Raw genomic sequence first — 19,336 nt, forward strand, 5'->3', positions numbered from 1 at the left:
CCAAAATAAAAGTCAATATAAGACGTAAATACCCAGAGATTCATCACAAAATAGGGCTAAACAACCCCCCCACACTTGATCCTTTGCTTGTCCTCAAGCAAAGTCACGACACCAAAAGATAGTTCACAAGAAAACTTCCTCACCATTCACATCTCCAACCAATCTAAGTCTCTTAGCCATTCACATTCCTCACGAGATGTTCATTGTTAAGATTTTAAGAAGCAACAACCACATGATACAATTCAATCCGATCAGACCCAATTCTCCGCTAGAGGTGAATTCCCTAATGTGATTGCCTTTATAATCAAATCCCATTTTCCTTGAAGATGATAAACATTCAAACCAAAAATAATTTTATACATCTTTCTTTTAAAGGTGATGTTATTCCATTCTCAATAGATGGGCCAACTTTCGTGAGATCAACACTTTTGGAGGTAATCCAAAATGTTCTCACGTGGTTTTCCATGCTCATAACACTACCGTCAGAGGAGCAGAGACCCAGAGCTATAGAAAACTTCACAACAAACCAACATTCAAACTCAAGGGATAAGATCGTAGGCTATCACAATGAAAACACTCCCTTTAGCATCTACCGGACAAATCACGTCAAGAATAGCTCATAAGGGTGTTGCATCCAAAACATTAAACAACTTACATCAAGAGAGGAATATGCATAGCCTGAGAGACAAAGATAGCAACCAAGCCAACACAAAGCATGAAATTTACTTGTGAACAAATCATCAAAGTGTGCATTATTACTTGAAGCCAAACAACAATCAAGATAAAGGAGACCATTTGCCCCACACAAGAAAGCCCAAAAACACAACAAAAAGGCACCCATAGGATCAACAAACACCCCCCCCCACTTAAAATCTAGCACTGTCCTCAGTGCTCGCAAAAATAGGGGTGAAAGAGAAAAACATCCCTGAATATCGATCCAAGTGGCGAGCCGTAGTTTCCCACGATGTCTGCCTATCTCTCATCCATAGAACAAGCAGTCTCCAACGCAACAACCTGCACCAAACAACAGAAGCAACAAAACACAACACAAACAAAACGAAAGAAAAACGAAACAAGAAAAAGCAAGAAAACATGGGTTGCCTCCCATGCAGCGCTAGTTTTTAAGTCGCCAGCCCGACTAAGAGAACCCCTTAACCAAAATCCGATTGAAGCTCCAGCTGCCTTAGCGCCCTTGTAAACACATCTTCTTGAGTTGCAGCTGCGGGTCCTCCAAATGAGTCATCCATGCTCATATCCTGGGATGGCCCTCTATCCACACATCCAACGAAATTGAGTGACTCAACCTCATCAAGCTTTTCTTCCAATAGCAAAGCACACAGAAGGCCTTGCTCTTTATCATCTTCCTCTTGCAGCTTTTCCAGCAATTCCTGCTCAATGTCAGCCTCATCCTGCAGGTTAGCAAGGAATTCCTCCACGATCTCGTCCTCCTCCGGCAACTTATTAAGGAGTTCCTGCACAATATAGTTCTCCTCCAAAGCATTAAAGGTTTCAACATAAGAGCAGATTTGAATTAAGCGAGTGGGGGTAGTAGGTTTTTGATCAAAAACAGAGAATGTTACCGCTCTACCTGCCCCTACCATACTTACAGTTCCCGTACCCACATCAATGCGAGTATGGGTGGTAGCCATAAAGGGTCGGCCAAGTAGCACGAGATGCCCATTCTCGCCTCTAATCCCTTTTCCCACATCAAGTACAACAAAGTCAGCTAAAACACTAATCCCCCTCACGACTACCTCAACATCCTCTACAAGGCCTCGTGTGCTGCTAATGGAGCCGTCAGCTAGTTCTATCTTAATGTTCGTGCATTTCAGCTCTTTATTTCCCAACCTCTCAAAAATATCAAGCGGCATCAAATTGACTGCCGCGCCCAAATCAAGCATTCCCAAGACCTTTTCAACCCCTCCTAAGCTAATATCAACGATAAAGCTACCTGGATCTCCTTGCTTGGGTGGTGGTTGGTCTGGTGCAACAGTGACAGGTGGCAGTGGCTCACTGGGGCATTGGGTTGCCTTGATTGCTTGCACGGTTCTGCTTCTCCATTTCCCCGTGGTTATTGGGGTAGTTTCCTTGATTACCGCCACGGCATGAGCTTGACGCGGCTGTTTGTCCTGGTTTAGGAACTTCCCAGTTGGCTGTTCTTGCTGCAGCTGATTTAGGGCTCCTGTAAGTTGCCCAACTGTAGTCTCGAGGCGCTTGATGGTAGCACTCTGAGACTCCATGTTCTGTTTGGTCATCTCCATGAAGGACTGCATGGTGTCCTCGAGAGACGGCTTCTGCGGTTGAGCTTGCTTCTGACACTGTTGGGAGGCATTCTGGTATTGCTGCTGCTGCTGAAAATTCCCTTGTTGCATAGGAAACTGTTGATACTGCTGATACTGCGGGGGCTGCTGCTGCTGATAAGCTTGAGTGTAGTTCTGCTGCTGAGCTCTCCAACCCGAATTGGAGCTTTGTTGCCCTTGATTAAAGATAGGCCTCTGTTCAAATTGAGGCCTCCCCGGATAGCTCTGAGCAGCATAGACCTCTGCTTCTCCTTCAGGTGTGAATCCCCCCATGCGATGGCACGCGTTGGTTCCATGACCAAAATCGCCACAAATTCCACATCCTTCTGCTGGTGGCGCGTGAACTGGTGGGGCTTCTGCCTGGTTCATCTTGAGGTGCTGAACTTGCCTCATCAATTCTGCTACTTGCTTCTGAAGCTCATTGTTGGGAGCTACTGCATTGGCTTCAACCCTCCTTCCTCTAGCTGATTTCTGTTGAGAACTCGCTGCAAGTGTGTTGAAAATCTCCTTGAGCTCATCAACTGTCTTCCGGGCAATGTTGCCCCCTGCTGTACTGTCCACCATAAACTGTGCCGTCTGAATCAATCCGTCATAGAAGAACTGCATCAACATGACAGGTGGTAACTGGTGCTGTGGGCACTGGCGGAGGAGCTCTTGGAATCTCTCCCAAGCCTCGTGGAAAGGCTCGTCAGCTCCTTGCATGAAGTTCATTATTTGGCTCCTAATCTCTTGAGTCTTGTGATTAGGGTAGTACTTGAGCATGAACTTCTCACTTGCCTCTCCCCATGTGGTGATGGAGTTCGGCGGCAAGGACAATAACCACGTTCTCGCCCGGTCCTTGAGTGCATAAGGTAAGCACTTGAGTCTCAACTGATCCTCGGTGAGCTCCAGCAGTGGGAAGGTCTGCACTTGGGTGCAGAAATCACGGATGAACTGCAAGGCGTCCTCACTGGGCATCCCGTGAAAGAGCGGCAGCAGGTTTGAGTCGTTGGGCTTCAGATTATAATTCCGGACCGCCGTGGGAAACACTATCGCAGAAGTGCTAGTGGTCCCAATAACTGGCCTGGAAAAATCTCCCATGTACTGGACATTCTGCTCCGCCATTGCTTCTTGGTCAGGATTGGGCCGAGCTTCTTCTTCTTCTTCAGAATGCACGGAAAGTGTCTCCTCAACGGCTTCCGGAATGGGATTGGAAGCAATTCTCTCTTCACAGTTTTCCTCACTAAACTGTGATTCCACAAGGCTTCTCGAACTGGACTCGGACTCCTTCTCCAGGCTTGAAAGAACCTCCCGAGGTTGATGAATGTTGTCGTAGTAAGGTGCAAGCTTTCTCTTCAAGCTTCTACGTCCTTGCATACACAACACGAACAAACAAATCAAACGCACCGGAGGGAGAAAATAACCGAGTCAAAAGAAATAAACAAAAATAAACACGGAAAACAATGCAACACAATCAAATGCCTAAAGCCTTCCCCGGCAACGGCGCCAAAATTTGACTCATCCAAAAACACCTAACGGATGGACTCGAATTTATACGAGGTCGTCCTAGGGTGGTAAGGTGACTCAAGTCGTCTCACAAGGAAGACTTAGCAGGGCTCTAATCGTATTGCTCACAAGAAACTTAAAAGAAATCTAAACACTCTAATCAGAAGTTTGGGTCTGACACTTTCTCTCCGATTAACTAATGCGTAATTAAAATAAAGCATATAAAGTTAACTAGGCAAAAGATATAAAGCCAATAAGAATGCAAGAAGGCAAACAAAGCTAGGGTTCTAAACTAGCAATCTAGAAAGCAATCATCAATTCAACACCATAAACAACGATTATCTAGGCGAAATAACATATTAACATTTGATCAAATGAATGTTAAGCAAACACACACAATCAAAGAGAATTTCACAAGCAACTCAACGACGAACTAACTAGAACATGGCATTTGAACATTAACGAAATCAACTAGAGTTTCCAACTCCAACACTAAACCAAACGATCATAAACTTGTAAACATCAAAGATTAATAACTACCTAGGCAAGAAACTCAATCAAGCATAAGATTCGAATGCAAGAAAATCTTAATCTCCATAAAAGAAATCTCTAAATATTCATCAACAAGAAAGGAAAAGGGTAAACAATAGCAACAAACTACGAATCACGTAGATTATCTAAACTCAACAACAATTATCTCCAATCATCATATTAATCAAAACACAAAATAAAGATTCAAATAAACCAAAGGATTTAGAAAACCAAGAGAATCTAGAATCAACAACAATGAACTTCAATATTCACATTCATCAAATACATAAAACACAAAACTCAATTAACCAAAAGATTCATAAAACCAAGAGAATATAGAATCAACAACAATAATCTTCAATCATCATATTCATTAAAGACAAGAGAAACAAAGACTTAAATAACCAAAGGATTCATAAACAAAGAGAATCAAAGGGAGTTCTTACAAAACATAGCAATCCAATGAATCCAAGATTGAAGGTAAGTGTTGTGGAACTCTAAAAACCTTAAGAAAGAGGTGAAAATCGCCTATGGAGGCTGCTGGAGACTAGAATAATAAAGTAAAACCCTAGAAAGGGGTTTTTAATCGAAAAATCGTACTGTCGGATCTGCACAGAGGCGGCCGCCGCCGTGTAACGGCGCCGCCGTGAGGGCCTTTCGCAGAATGGGCACGGCGGCCGCCGTCCCACGGCGCCCGCCGTCTACTGCAATGCGCAGCGGTTTTGTTTTGGCCTGTTCTCCCTCGTTTCAAGTCGGATTTTGGATCCGTTTTCGCCTACGAACTCGTATCGAGACAAACTTCGATTCTTATTCAAACCAATCAACTAAATTCTGACTTTATTTTTGTCCACATATCAATCAATTTGAGCACAAAATCCTGAGACCACAAAATTAGCACAAAAGCTCAAATCATTCAACTCTTAAGTGAAAGAGACCAAAATAAAAGTCAATATAAGACGTAAATACCCAGAGATTCATCACAAAATAGGGCTAAACAAGTACTATGTCGTGAACCTTATATTAGCCTATTTTTGATTTGTTTTTGTTAGATTGAGTTGAGACCACCACCTCATGGTGAAGGTTTGTCTTATAGAGTACTTCTCAAGGATTTACGCCCATCTTTAGACTGGTCTACTGCACATGGTTGGACATTACCTACTCAGGTTTGTCATCTTTTCTCTTCTATTGGGCATGTATTTCCTGTATATAACTTGTGTCCTGAACATCTACTTTTGGAATCACATGTAACTTGGTTAACAGAGATTTTACAATTTGTAAAGTTGTCAACGTGTAAATACTGGTTTACGTTTCTTGTTTGATTCATATGTTTAACTGAGTGTTTGTCATGGGCGGTTATTTGCAAGTTCAACAACATAACTTGAACCCTCAAGGGATTTTTTGTCCGCGTATATGTTTTTATCTGAAATATCTAAAGGAAAATGGCAAGTCTGTGTTGCTTCTTTGAGATGTTTGATCTTAAGATTCCTCTATACTGAAGTGTCTTCCATGTGGTGCTAGTTATGACTTGTTCAGGGAACATTTGGTGGCTTAAAATTGAAGAAATGACTCTTTTTGTTGAGAGCTAGCTCCTGCTTTTGGGTGGTTAATCCCAATGTAGTCATATTAAGGTTGTTTATGAGATTTTATCATACGTTTTTGTGGTTGATGTTTAGGGGGGTTCGAGTGGTAAGTAGTTTTGCTTCTAGTTGCAATGTCTTCTCCTTTATGAAGTAAACTACCTATATAATTGTGTTGATTCATCGTGTCCTAATTGCTCTTTAAATGCCATATATTGTGACATGTGATTGTCAATAGAATGATAAATTGAATAGAATTATGCAACAACCTATCATTTGTTATTTATCTATTCGACTGTTATTGTTTTATTTTTGGTAACTTTTCAATGTTTTAATTTTACCTTTAACATTAAGGTTCAGTTGCCCTTTGAATTCATATTGGTAAAATTTCATCTATGCAATTTGCTTTAAGGTCTGAAAGCTAAATTATGTAAAGGGGAAAAAGAATTTAAAATTTAGAGCATGAGTGCTTGTAGTTCTCTGTGAAGTGGTATTTGTGCTTCCAGATCATTCAACCATTTTCAAAGGCTATTAGTGCTGTTGCATGCATGTACACTATGATACCTTACACTCGTTGATCTCCTCTTTGATGTATGGAATAACTTTGTTGTTGCAAACTGCAGGAAGATGGTACAGGTCACCCTTGTGCTCGCCTTATTAAACCAATAAATCAAGGTACGAATCAGCAACAAACAACTCATGATGATGTTTCGGATGCTAATAATAAGGAACAGTAGAACTATTCTTGATAGGAAAACAAACTGAATAAAAATCCCATATCTGCTCCCAAGTGACAAGCGCTATTCCTGATCAATATAATAACCCTAGACGAGACTTCAGACTTGAGAAGTCTCCTATTTTTACTTTTGAATCTTTTTCTTTATTGGGAATAAGATTATTTCCTAATCTTCCTTTTCTATAAGGGCAAATGAAATAATATTAAAATAACTGAATAACAAAAATACTAAATAATGAAATAAGAGAAACAAATTCAATTAAAGAATCAACAACTACAATCAAAAAACAAACTGAATAAAAATTCCATATCTGCTCCCAAGCGACAAGCGCTGTTCCTGATCAATTTAATAATCCTGGATGAGACTTCTCATAACCTATTTTTCCTTTTGAATCTTTTTCCTTACTGGAAAAAGGATTCTTTCCTAATCTTCCTTTTCTATAAGGGGAAATGGAATAATATCAAAATAACTGAATATAAAAAATAATAAATAATGAAATAAGAGATAAAACAGATTCAATTCAAGAATCAGCTGCTGCAACGTGCACTCCTGTCTTCATGGTTGAAGAATCATTCTCTAACATAATTATAGCATGATCTTTACATGCATGTTTGATTGAACTCAAAGCACTCCTTCTCATATGATGTTTATAAGTAGTGTTACTATAGGTGATAGTTTGTCATGCAAGGCAAATCTTTGTCTACAACATGAATTTAGGACATGGTGTCACCTTCTTGTTGGTCTTTGTACATGACACCTGTTCTATTGGTTGAATATTTCTACGTTTTATTCTTTTCCTGTTTTTTTACTTGACCTTTATATCTTCTGTTTTGAGGAACTTATGGATTGAGGTTATTCTTTGGGAGTGCAATGTAAAGGTTATTAGGTTATATATGTTGCAATATACACTAGCTTGCTTATGATTCGGTTTGGCGTGACTAGTTTATTTGGGAACTCATGTATTCCCTCAAAGGCTTGAGGTGCTTAATGGAGGTGAAATAAGTTTTATTGAGAAGGTTTAGGTTATGTTTGACCCTAGACAGGTTAACTCGAGAATGTTAGGCCTCTTACCTATGCCAACTAATTTTAGAGTTAGACGAGTTTAATGGATATGAAAATTGGGTTAGAATGTTGACTAATCTTAAGTGGAGGTTATTAGTTGAAATTGTAACCAAAATTGTGATTTTTATAGTCGATTACGTATCATGATATTTAAGATAGTGCGAGGCTTTTTACTTTCTTAATTTTTAAGCATGAATATTATATATTTTTCACTTATCATGGTATTTAAGATAGTGCGAGGTTTTTTTACTTTTTATTTTTTTAAGCATGAATATTATATATTTTTCACTTATCATGGTATTTAAGATAGTGCGAGGTTTTTTTACTTTTTATTTTTTTAAGCATGAATATTATATATTTTTCACTTTTGAAATTCCATGGCTTTTAAGTTATTAAGTGTGGAAGTTATAATTTATTTGTGAGATTATAAACTTGTCTCTTTCCAAATTATAATTTAAGGTTAATCATGTTTTGTGTCGCCAACTTCCATCCGAAAAATGTTCACAACTTTACTTTTGTCTTCTATTCAAAATCCCCAACTTTCAACTTTCAGCATTTTCTAAAAAGTTGCTACAAAATTCGACGACAGAACGATAAACATCTCGCTGAATTCTTAGGTGGAATATTTTTTCCACCTCACCCAATAAAACAACATTGTTCCACTTAAAAATCATGAGTTGATTCATCATTCTGTCCATGGATTTTACATACCCATGCATTTATTTAGAAAATGCTTAATGTTTAAAAGAAAATAGAAGTTGGGGTTTTTTTTGGAAAATGCTAAAAGTTGGGGTCAACTACTATGGTGTAATATTTGCATTATTTTTCGAGTTTCTTAGTTCCTTTAATTATTTTAAGCTCTTTCACTTATTTTTTTTAGCTCGAACTATTTGGTAAAGGAATAATTTTTGAAGTATAAATTTTTTTATGGATATAATAGGGTTGATAATTTTTGACATGACACAAATGCCCACATAATTAATGGTTTGCGTCGAGCTTTATTGCATCGACATGAGATTAGGACATGAAAATTTCATATGGTGTTTGTGTTTGATTTGTGTCGTGTTTGTATAACGTTATAATAATAATAATAATAATAATAATAATAATAATAATAATAATTATTATTATTATTATTATTATTATTTATTATTATTATTATTATTATTATTATTATTGATTTAAATTATACTCTTTTCGTCCGCATCATGTAAAGTTTCTTGGGCACAAGATTTAATAAAATTGGTGATGATTTTGATGTAATGGAGAACAGGTCCCACCACTTTATGAAATGTGTGGTTGAGATTGAATTTAGGGTGAGTTTTTTGTAAATAAAGAGAGTTAGTAAGGATAAAATATTAAAGAGGATGGTGGGACCATTGTCTTAAAAGGAACGTGACATAATCTTGGCGGACGCCCGATATAGTAATCTTTACATAATCTTGGAGGATGGAGGGAGTATTAGGATTTGTTTATCGTATTGTGTTGTTATCATGTCGTGTCAACACCTACCAAATCGTCGTGTTTGTATGAATTGCGTTTGAGAAGATTTTTAGCGAGTTCGTGTTTGATCTTATCATGTTATATCGTTACTGTGTTAACATGATAACGATTAGAAACAATGAATTGTCAGCCTTTGGAGAAAATAGATCTTGTAAATGTTCAGTTTTGCTTATGAAAAACAAAATTGGAAGGGTGATGAACGCACACACATGATACTCGTTTCCTATTTTGAAACCCTAGTTTTGTCTGGTGTGTATATCTCCCTTTCATCAACAATAGTTATGAAAGTTATCAACTCAATGATTCGATTTGAGGATACCCATAATGCAGGCGTTGAAGATGTTTTGAGGTCAGTTCAACTGCATGTTAAATTGTTGTTATCTTCTTCCGAAACATCTAACTCAACAACATCAAGTGAAGTGAAGAACACAAAAGCAATAGATATGGATAAGCGTGTGCGAAGAACAACACTTTCAACAACATCAAGTGAAGTGAAGAGCACAAAAACAATAGAGATGGATAAGCGTGTGCAGAGAACAACACTTTCGAAGAAACAAAAGATCGATATGGAAAAAAATGCAAGCCAAGGATGTGGAGATAACAACATTGGCAAAACAAGTCAAACGGATACTAACTCTAGGCAAAGCACAGTTGGAAAAGAGGTTGTAGTTGTTTTGGATGACACGAGTCAAAAACGGTACATGGCCGGTGGAAGAGATGCTCTAAATTCAAGACGCTCTGGCACTATTGAAGCAACAATCGTGGATTTGGAGAAATATATAAACAAAGTTAAATGGCTTAAGAAGATGTTGCAACATGGGAATTCATCTCCTGAGAATCAAAAATCTTAATTGACTAGTTACTTTAATTAGTCAATTACTTGTTCTTATTTCTAAGTTCTTAATATATTGTTATCGTCTTTCTATACTTGAACTTAAATCCTACTCTTTTCAAAATTCAATTATGTCTCCATCTCGTCCTCGTGCTTATTTGGGAGTAAGTCTATTGCCTTCAACTCTAACTCCGAAGTAGATGTTGCAAGTCCAACTTACCCTCAACCTAAATCATCAAGGATGGGGCTCTAACACTGTGAGGAAGCTAATTTTATAAGTGAGCAAGTTGCTCTTCATTTATAGAGAGAGTGGATATGAATTTGCTTAGAATTTACACAGAGAGGCGGAGGAGCAAGAGCAAAATGATGGAATTCTGATGATACCAACTCAAGTTAAAAAAGATTGATCTCTTGTAACATATTTGTGAGTATTTCAAGAAAGTTCTTAGACCAAAAGATCTGACAAATGTCCCATAGATTTGAAAAGACATACTGCCTATTGTAATTATTGTAATACAAGTTACAAATGGTCAACATGATGAGGATACATTACGCTTTTATTGCACATGGAAAGGCATGATTTTGTCGAATTTAAAATCGCTTCTCAAATTCAACTACAACACCAAACTAGTATAAGTGTGCAATCAGGTACGACGTCTTCTATTTTAGATGAATATGATCATGCTAATGTGATTTATGCTACAACTAAATATTGTGAAATTGGCATTTGTCTTTTAGATTTACTAATAGATTAGCTTTGAGCGTATTATAAAACAATCATATAATCTAGTTTCTAATCTTTTTTTTATTTGATGAATATCTGATGTGATTAAACCATAAAGTTTCAATTTGTTAATGGTATTTGGACTGATTGCTAGTACAAAAATAAATATTGACATTACATGTCACTAGATAAATGCTAATTAGTCTCTTCAAAAATATTCGATTTATTTTAGGGAATTTGAAAATCTTCACGCTGCGCATAAATTACTTCGTTAATAAATTTGAGAAATTTATGTCGAAGTTTTACCCAATCACAAACCCTAGAAGTTTGAACTCAGATGAACTTCATGCAAGGTTTAGATGAACCTTCCCACGAAGTTTGGGAACGATTCTTGGAGCTTCTTTGCTATTGCCCACAACAGCAAATGGCTTCAGTTATGTTGAGTCAATTCTTTTATGATGGTTTGTTGTAGACCTTGCAATTCATGGAAGATCGTCGAGGAGTTCAACAAAATTTTTGAGACTCTAGTCGAGAGAGTTCATAACAAAAGTTGACTCGTAGTCGTAGGGTCGAAGCTAGTGCAGTGACTCCCAATTATGAGCTCAAGAAGCAAATGGTGGATATGATAGAGAATTCGCAAGAGCTCAAGATGAGCATGATAAAGACTCTTATAGCCCGTGAACAAAGTGCCAAGGATTGTGGAATATGTTGGATCCCGGAGGGTCTTTTAATAGGTGTATGGGGGGGATACACTTGAAGGTAACCAAACTGTTTAGTTTTAGACTTGTACTAAACAAATCCCACTCCAACTCTCTTTTCGCTCGGTTGAAAAGGGATTTGGATTATTCCAACTAGGATTACTGAGAATAGGTTCACAAGTAATCAGAATCTTAGGTTTTGGGTAGAACAAGGATTTGCCTAAGAACTAAGAGAATATGTGTAATCAATGATCTGATTTGAGTTTTGATGATTCTTTTCTTCAATTCAAACTTCTGATAGCAGTTGAAGGCTGAGTTGCAACTTTGGCAGAGTTTCAGCTTGTGTATTTGAATCGGTGAAGGTTGTAGAGTTCCTCGAGCTCTTATTTATAGGCGAAGTCTTGAATAGATTTGTTGGAGAGATGGTCTTCAAAATTTTTGTCGTTGTGAGAGTAGTTTTGAATCTAGCTGAGTTCCTCTGGGACATGTTGCATCAAATAGAAATTTTTTACAGAGTAAGGACGATCTTCAATATCTCTGCATTTAATGCGACTGCAGGAGCATTTAATGCCATCTTTAGAGTACCAGTTCGATTAAGAATGTTAACTGATACTTGTCAGGAGTATCAGTCCGCTAATTTCATTTGCTCCGCATAAAAGCATAAATCATCACTGATGATTCAGTGAAGCTCTCATACAGTCAAAATTGATGGATTTTGACTTATCTTTTCTAGCCTTTCTTAGTCGTGGTCTTCAGTCTAACTAAGGGCATGAACTCTAACACATGAGTTAAAAAAGTTCTAGTCTAAAACAGGAAGAACAAAAAGTTTTGGTATCATCAAAACTAGGGACCATATATTTCAATAAGTTCTCAACAGAATATGTGGAGAATATGGCAATGGGGCCAATGATACCACAAGATGGGAGAGTATACGCCAAAAAGAGAGGCAAAAATTTATCTATGTTCGAAGGAACAGTGTCATGCGTGAGTGCTGACATTGCAAATTTGCCTACATCACGCCTGGACTGAGAGAAGCGTGTGTGGCTATGTATTCTGGTAGACGACGAAGGGGAATTCGTTGTTGTACTCGTGGAAGATGGTGTAGAAGTTGCAAGGGATGAGCTTAGGCTGCTCTTAAAGAGATTGATCGCATTAGTCACTGGACTTCCTTCATTCTAAAAGCATATAATCTCCTTTAACGAAGATGTCTTGAGGAATGGGCTTGATTCATCTCTTCCGCGAGGACTCGGAGATATGCTTGTTCCCAGTTGAATGGGCGTGTTTGGATCAGTGCTGCGAGCACTATTTTGTGGGATCGAGAGATGTGATATGGCGATCCCAGGTTACCAAACCAGCACCTCTTGATGATTTTGGCAATTATCTTGAGGTGGGGCTGAAGCACTGGCATGTTTATGGTACGTTGCACTCCAGATGATGATTCTTCCTTTAATGCAGCACGAAGAAATTGGTTGGTGACTTCGTCGGAGATAGGTGCAGATCCTTCGGCGAGAAGTTGAAAGATCTATATGACCGCTTGAGAAACATTGACTATGTGTTTCTTAGATGATGAGAAGTCGGCGGATGTGAAGATTGTGATCTGAGCCATGTACTGTCCAATTTCGGCGTTGAATGCGATGGTGCTGTAGAACTCCTTGATCGCTTCGTCTCCGAGGAGGAACGGAGGCATGGAGTGAATGAAGTTGAGCCATCCATAGCGAGAGAGAATCTCTTGCAATTTGTCGTAATCGCTCTGCCTTTGTAGAATTTCTGGAGAGATTGAGGCTTCGTAGCGAACAAGTTTCTTGATCACGGATTGAGAAGTCTTTCGCATTTGAAATTTAAATCTTCATATTTTCTTGAAAATTTTAGATCTTTTTTCACAGTGTGAGTCGTGTATTTGAGTTGTTAGGGCAAGAGACAAAGTAGAAAACTTTGGATGTGACAGAAAAGGACTAAAGAAAACGTGCTTGGTAATTGCTGTGGAGAAGATGAACATGCAGAGATAAACATGAAAAGTTGTGCCTTAGAATGTAGTTACGATACGTGTTTCAAAATATGATTTTCTTAGAATAAAGCGGGATTCTCATGAAAGAAGAAATATATGTGAAGATAGTTAACAAAGATGTAAGGATATTTCAGTTAAAAGATTCAGTTAACTTAAAAACACTTATTGGTTGACTGATCATCGTAGTCAGTCGATACCTCAGGATGTTAACTGAACACTTAGGTTCCCCCTTGATTGATGACTCGCTTCTTTGGTGGATATGACAACAGTTGGAAGGTCATCAGTTGACAAAGTTAGTCATCTACTCCAGTTTCAGTTAACTTCTTCAAGGAGTGACCATCTTCATTCTTCTGGATTGATTAATTCAATTCTTCCACAGAGATCAATAAATCTATCTTCAGGAAGTGCCTTTATAAGTAGGTCTGCTCGTTGAATGCTTGTGTGGATATTCTCAACTGAAACGTCCTTCTTTTGAACATGGTCACGGATGAAGTGATGTCGAATAGCGACGTGCTTGATTCTGGAGTGATGAACTGGATTTTGCGAGATTGCAATGGCACTTGAGTTGTCATAAAAGATAGAAACCTCACTTTCTTCGATCCCGTAGTCCTTCAGTTGTTGAATAATCCGAAGGATTTGTGAGCAGCAGCTCCCAGCAGCCATGTACTCGGCTTCAGTTGTGGATGTGGCGACTGATGTCTGCTTCTTTGAGAACCATGAAATAAGCTTACTTCCAAGAAATTGGCAAGTTCCGGAAGTTGATTTTATGTCGATAGCACATCCAGCGAAATCTGAATCAGTGTATCCTGTAAGTTTGAAGTCATCATTGACTGGATACCAAATGCCTACGTTGGGTGTGCCTTTGATGTATCTGAGAATGCGTTTTGCTGCGTCTATGTGAGCTTCTTTAGGATCTGACTGATATCTCGCGCAAACTCTTACTGCAAAAGCAATGTTTGGTTTGCTTGTAGTCAGGTAAAATAGTGATCCAATGATTTCTCTGTACTTCGTTGGCGAAATCGATTTTTCCACTTTTTCTGGATCGAGTTTGCAGTTGGTGTTCATAGGAATCTTCACGATCTTCATGTGTTGGACTCTAAACTTGTTGATCAGTTCCTTATCATACTTTGATTGATTGATCAGTATGCCTTCATTGGTTTGCTTCACTTGTAATCCCAGAAAGAAATTCATTTCTCACATTATCGACATTTGAAATTTTACTTGTCATAATCTCAGCAAACTTCTTGCACATTCGTTCGGACTTGGATTCGAAGATGATATCATCAACATATATCTGTTCGAGTAGAAATTATTCTCCTTCTTTCAAAGTGAACAGAGTTCTGTCCATTGATCATCTCTTGAATCTTTGTTCGATCAGATACCATGCTTTTGGTGCTTGCTTCAATTTGTAGAGTGCCTTCTTGAGTTTGTACACCTTGTTTGGTCCAGCAACCTCAAATCCTGGAGGTTGTTCCACGCAGACTTCATCAATGAGCTCTCCATTGAGAAATGCACATTTTACGTCCATTTGGTGTACTTTGAACTTCATGAATGGTGCATAGGCTAGGAAGAGTCGGACTGCTTCCAGTCGAGCAACTGGGGCAAAGGTTTCGTTGTAGTTGATGCCTTCTTCTTGACTGTACTCCTTGGCCACTAGCTTTGCTTTATTTCTGACAACGTGTTATTTCTCGTCCTTCTTGTTCTTGAAAATCCATTTCAGTCCTAACATTTGCATCATCTGGACGATCCACTAGTTCCCAGACTGAATTCCTGTTGAATTCATTTAGCTCTTCTTGCATTGCAATTATCTATAGGGTGGATCTAAGTGCTTCTTCAACATCCTTTGGTTCTGTGTCAGATAAGAAGCAGCTGAAGTTCTCATCTTCGTTGATGCAATTTTGATTGATGTCGTAGACGAAGTTGCACATTGATCTTCTAGTCTTAACTCCTGCTGAAGCTTCTCCAATAATGTTGTGTTTTGAGTGAAGATCAATCATCTTCTGTACTTCTTGATTTATTTTGGAGATGGTGGAGGTTCTTCAGTCAGAATTATTCACGATATTTCTGTTGACTTTGGTTCAACGTTTTCTTCAGTGAGAGGAGTTTCTTCTTGACGGATGCCTTCTGGGGCAGCTTCAGTTGGAGTGACCTTATGATACTGAAGTTGTGCAGGATCTTCATCTTTCCCTGATCCCCACACCAACACTTCAGTTGGGTCACTGCTTTTCTTTTCAGGACATGAAACCCTTTTATTCTTGGCAATTTCTTCGGGTTTCCGTTTCCTGAACTCATCAAAGATAACGTGAGGTGTTTCTTCCACACCTAATGTTTGAGAATTGAACACCCGATATGCTTTGCTGGATTTTTCAGTACTGGCATATCCAAGGAAAAATCCTGGATAGGCCTTGCTGTCGAAGGTGTTTAACTTTGCTTTATCATTGTTGTGGATAAAGCATCTAGAGCCAAAGGCATGAAAGTAAGAAATTGTTGGCTTTCTGTTCTTCCATAACTCATATGGAGTCTTCCCATGTCTTTGAGTGAGGAATGAGCGTTTCTAAGTGTAGCATGTGTTGTTGATGACTTCAACCCAGAACTTCAGAGGAAGTTTTGATTCGGCTAGTATCGTCCTAGCTGCTTCCTTTAGAGACCTGTTCCTTCTTTCAGCTACTTCATTCTGTTGTGGAGTTCTTGCTGCTGAGGTCTGATGGCTGATTCATCTTTCTTCGCAGTAATTTCGAATAACTGAAATTAGAAATTCAGTTCCTCTATCCGATCTGATACTGATGATGTTCTTGTCCTTCTCAACATTTAGTCTTTTCATCAGTCTTGGCAATTCCTCTAGTGTCTCGCTTTTCTTGTAAAGAAAAAGAACCCAAGTATATCGAGAGTAATCATCTACGACTACATGGGTGTATTTCCTACCACTGTAACTTCTGGGAGACACAGGTCTAAACAGATCCATGTTAAGCAGTTGAAGTATTCTCTCCGAGGAATGGCCTGATTTCGACTTGAAAGCAGCTCTGTTTAGCTTTCCTCTTTGGCATGCTTCACATTCTTGCGTCTTCTAAACACAATAGATAGTAGGCCTTCTACCAATTGGTGCTTTGCAAGCTTGTTGATAGTTTTGAAGTTGAGGTAGTTGAGCCTTCTGTGCCAAAGTCAGTTGAGTTCAGTGTTGCTTTTGCTGGTGAGGCATGTTTCAGGTGGGCTATCTTCCCAAGAGACGACGTAAAGATTTCCTTGCCTGATTCCTCTCAGCACCACCTTCTTCTGATTGTTCTTTATAGTGAATTCATCCTTTTTGATCTTCACTGCGAACCCGCTGTCACAAAATTGACTCACAGACAACAGATTATGTTTTAGTCCAGAAACATAGCTAACATTGCTGATATTGGCATTACCCATGTTGAGTACACCATATCCTTTTGTTTTTCCAATTGAGTTGTCTTCGAAGGCAACTTTTGGTCCAACTTTCTCAACATATTGAGTAAGATATTTTTTGAAGCCTGTCGAGCAGCCACTGTCCAGGATCCAAGTTTTGATTGGAGCTTTGACCTCTTCCTTCGTTTGTGTTTTCTGGTTTTGCCTTGCAAGGAAGAAGTATTTTAGGTGCCCAATCAATGTTTGGGTCCTAGAGTGTTAGTAATTGTTCCCTTGGGAACCCAGATCTGTTTCATCACTGGTCGTGTTGTTGCCTTTTTGCGATTGACCGATCGGCTGACTGTGGTGATCGATACATCAGCTGGCACACGAGCTTTTCTTGGTTGAACCTTTTTCTCTTCTTTGGATTCTCCTTCTTGTAGAAGTTAGGTCTTTTGTAGACTGGAGGTCTTCTTTGATCAGATGTGTATCTCCTTTGAGATACTGAAGTTGGTTTTGAATGATGGTGTCTAGATTGATGGTGAGGAGCAAAAGGTTGGAGTTGTCTGTACTGAGACTAAAGAGGTCCAGTCATATGATGTCGAGGTTGAAACTGTGCATGACTGAACTCCTCATTTGCTTGTTTTCATGGTTGTTCTTTTCTGAACTAAACAGGTTTAAGTTTCTGATTGCTTCTGAACTTCCCCCTGGACTGATGAAGGTAAGGTTGCTTCCTTGCTCCACCATGTTGTTGTTTCAGTTTGGAAGATCTTTCTCCATACTTCGACTGAAATCGGCTTTCCAGTCTTTTCAGGAGGGCGAATTGATTGGGTGCCTCCTTTGATCGTCTATTGTTTTAGTTCCTTGAGATGATTCACAACAGATGATGAGCAGGTCACTTTCTCTGCTCCAGCCACTGAAGCTGCTTCTTTCTCTTCTTAAGGAGGCAACCCCGACAATCTCACATTTCTCCCGAGCTACCTGTTGAATTCATTGAGATCCCACGGAGGCCCAGAATTATCAGATACGATTCTGATGTAGATACAAATGGCCGGATCACTGAATGGAAAGGAAGACAACCTCACAAGGTTACCTTCAAAATTCTTAAAGGCACGGAAAATCTAATCCAAGCTTTATTGGATGTCATCTCTGATCAGCAACTGGAGATTGCGACACTCAAGCATGAACGAGAACGTCAAGATATCTACAGTGTAAAATTCCTCAAGCAACTAATCGCCGCAGGATTGACGAACAACGTGTCACGCACCTCAGATATGTTCAGGAAATGGTCCCCGTTCAGGTCTCTTTCCCAAAACTGAAACAAGACCACAAAGACCTTCATACACACGTACTAGAAGCAGAAGTCCAGTTTAAGCAATAGATTATGGATATACAACAACAACTTGACAGCCTTCGCATTGAATTCATGAAGGAATTCATGACTGCTACATATGCCAAACTTATGGTTGCAGAAGCACTCCGCCCAGTTCAAGTCAAGATTGCTCAACTGGAAGGCGAGATCAACTCTGTTCGTAATTCATTCGATTCTGCTCTCATCCAGATGATGCTCTTTGACTTCCAGGAGCTCCAAAGGAAAGTTAACTCTCTCCCTGGTGATGATGCCAAAAAGGGGGAAGAGTATTTAGATGATCCTGTTTTTCCTGATCTCCCCGATGATCTTGCATTGGCCTTTGCCAAATCTAAGTCTCTCGTCGCACATCCTGCTCCTGCTCCTACTCCCTCAGTATCAGGTGAATATAGCATAAAGAGGCCTAGAGAAGATTCTTCCAGAACTTCTGAGCCTAAAGCCAAGAAAGTTCTTAAATTTGGTGGCAATGCTCCTCCTCCACCCCCACCTATTAATCTGCAAGAAGAACATAGATTAAAGCCATATGTTGCAGAAGGTCTTTCAATATCCCATTTGGACAGATGCGATAGAATTGATACTTGGGTACCTGCTGATATGAATGACTGGTGGAAAAAGCTGAAGGAATGCTATACCAAGTGGATAGTCTTTGCGAATCTGGATCGGACTCCTGATTTCCAAAGACAAGCTTGGAGATACTTCATGATCAATTGGGTTGAAAGAGGCTTGATCGAAAAACTTTGGGCTGCTCAGAAGGAAGCAAGGATTCAAATATTTCCCTATCCACTGAAGAAGATTATCTGCCCTCCGAGAGTCAGAATTGGTGTCAACAGAGACATCATCAAGAGGGAAGTAAATTCTATACGCAGGATATGGAATGTTACCAAGGACAATAACCCAAATGACTATCAAGAGATCTATAAGACAGTCTTCGCTATGTATGGTCAGAAATCTTAGCTGTTAGGGTTGTCTTTTCCTATAAGTTCTGTTTTGTAATGTAACTGATTTCTCATCAGTTCTCATGAAATGAAATGAACTTTTCTTGATCTCACCTGAAAACAATATCTTTTTGTCTAGGCTCTGATCTCATCAGTTATGTCTTCGTTTTGTTCTTTTGAATTGTTTTTTTTCCTTCGAGAATGCAAGTTAATAGGTT

The 19,336-nt window shown here is 39.1% G+C and overlaps 1 protein-coding gene across 12 annotated transcripts in view; it reads left to right on the forward strand.

The window, feature by feature from the left end:
• LOC131021390 (uncharacterized) overlaps positions 1 to 19,336 on the forward strand; it is a 48,757-nt gene that overhangs the window by 18,937 nt on the left and 10,484 nt on the right. For 8 of the 12 annotated variants that reach the window (XM_057950561.1, XM_057950559.1, XM_057950563.1 and 5 more), the window contains 2 exons: positions 5,366 to 5,479; positions 6,517 to 6,568. In XM_057950561.1, the coding sequence (XP_057806544.1) occupies positions 5,366 to 5,479; positions 6,517 to 6,568 (166 nt within the window). Of the gene's footprint in view, positions 1 to 5,365; positions 5,480 to 6,516; positions 6,569 to 9,525; positions 10,157 to 10,367; positions 10,628 to 11,223; positions 11,507 to 19,336 lie in introns of those variants that run through there. The other 4 variants (XM_057950562.1, XM_057950560.1, XM_057950566.1 and 1 more) reach the window with 3 other exon arrangements.

Source organism: Salvia miltiorrhiza, chromosome 4 (assembly GCF_028751815.1).
Source record: "Salvia miltiorrhiza cultivar Shanhuang (shh) chromosome 4, IMPLAD_Smil_shh, whole genome shotgun sequence".
NCBI lineage: Eukaryota > Viridiplantae > Streptophyta > Magnoliopsida > Lamiales > Lamiaceae > Salvia > Salvia miltiorrhiza.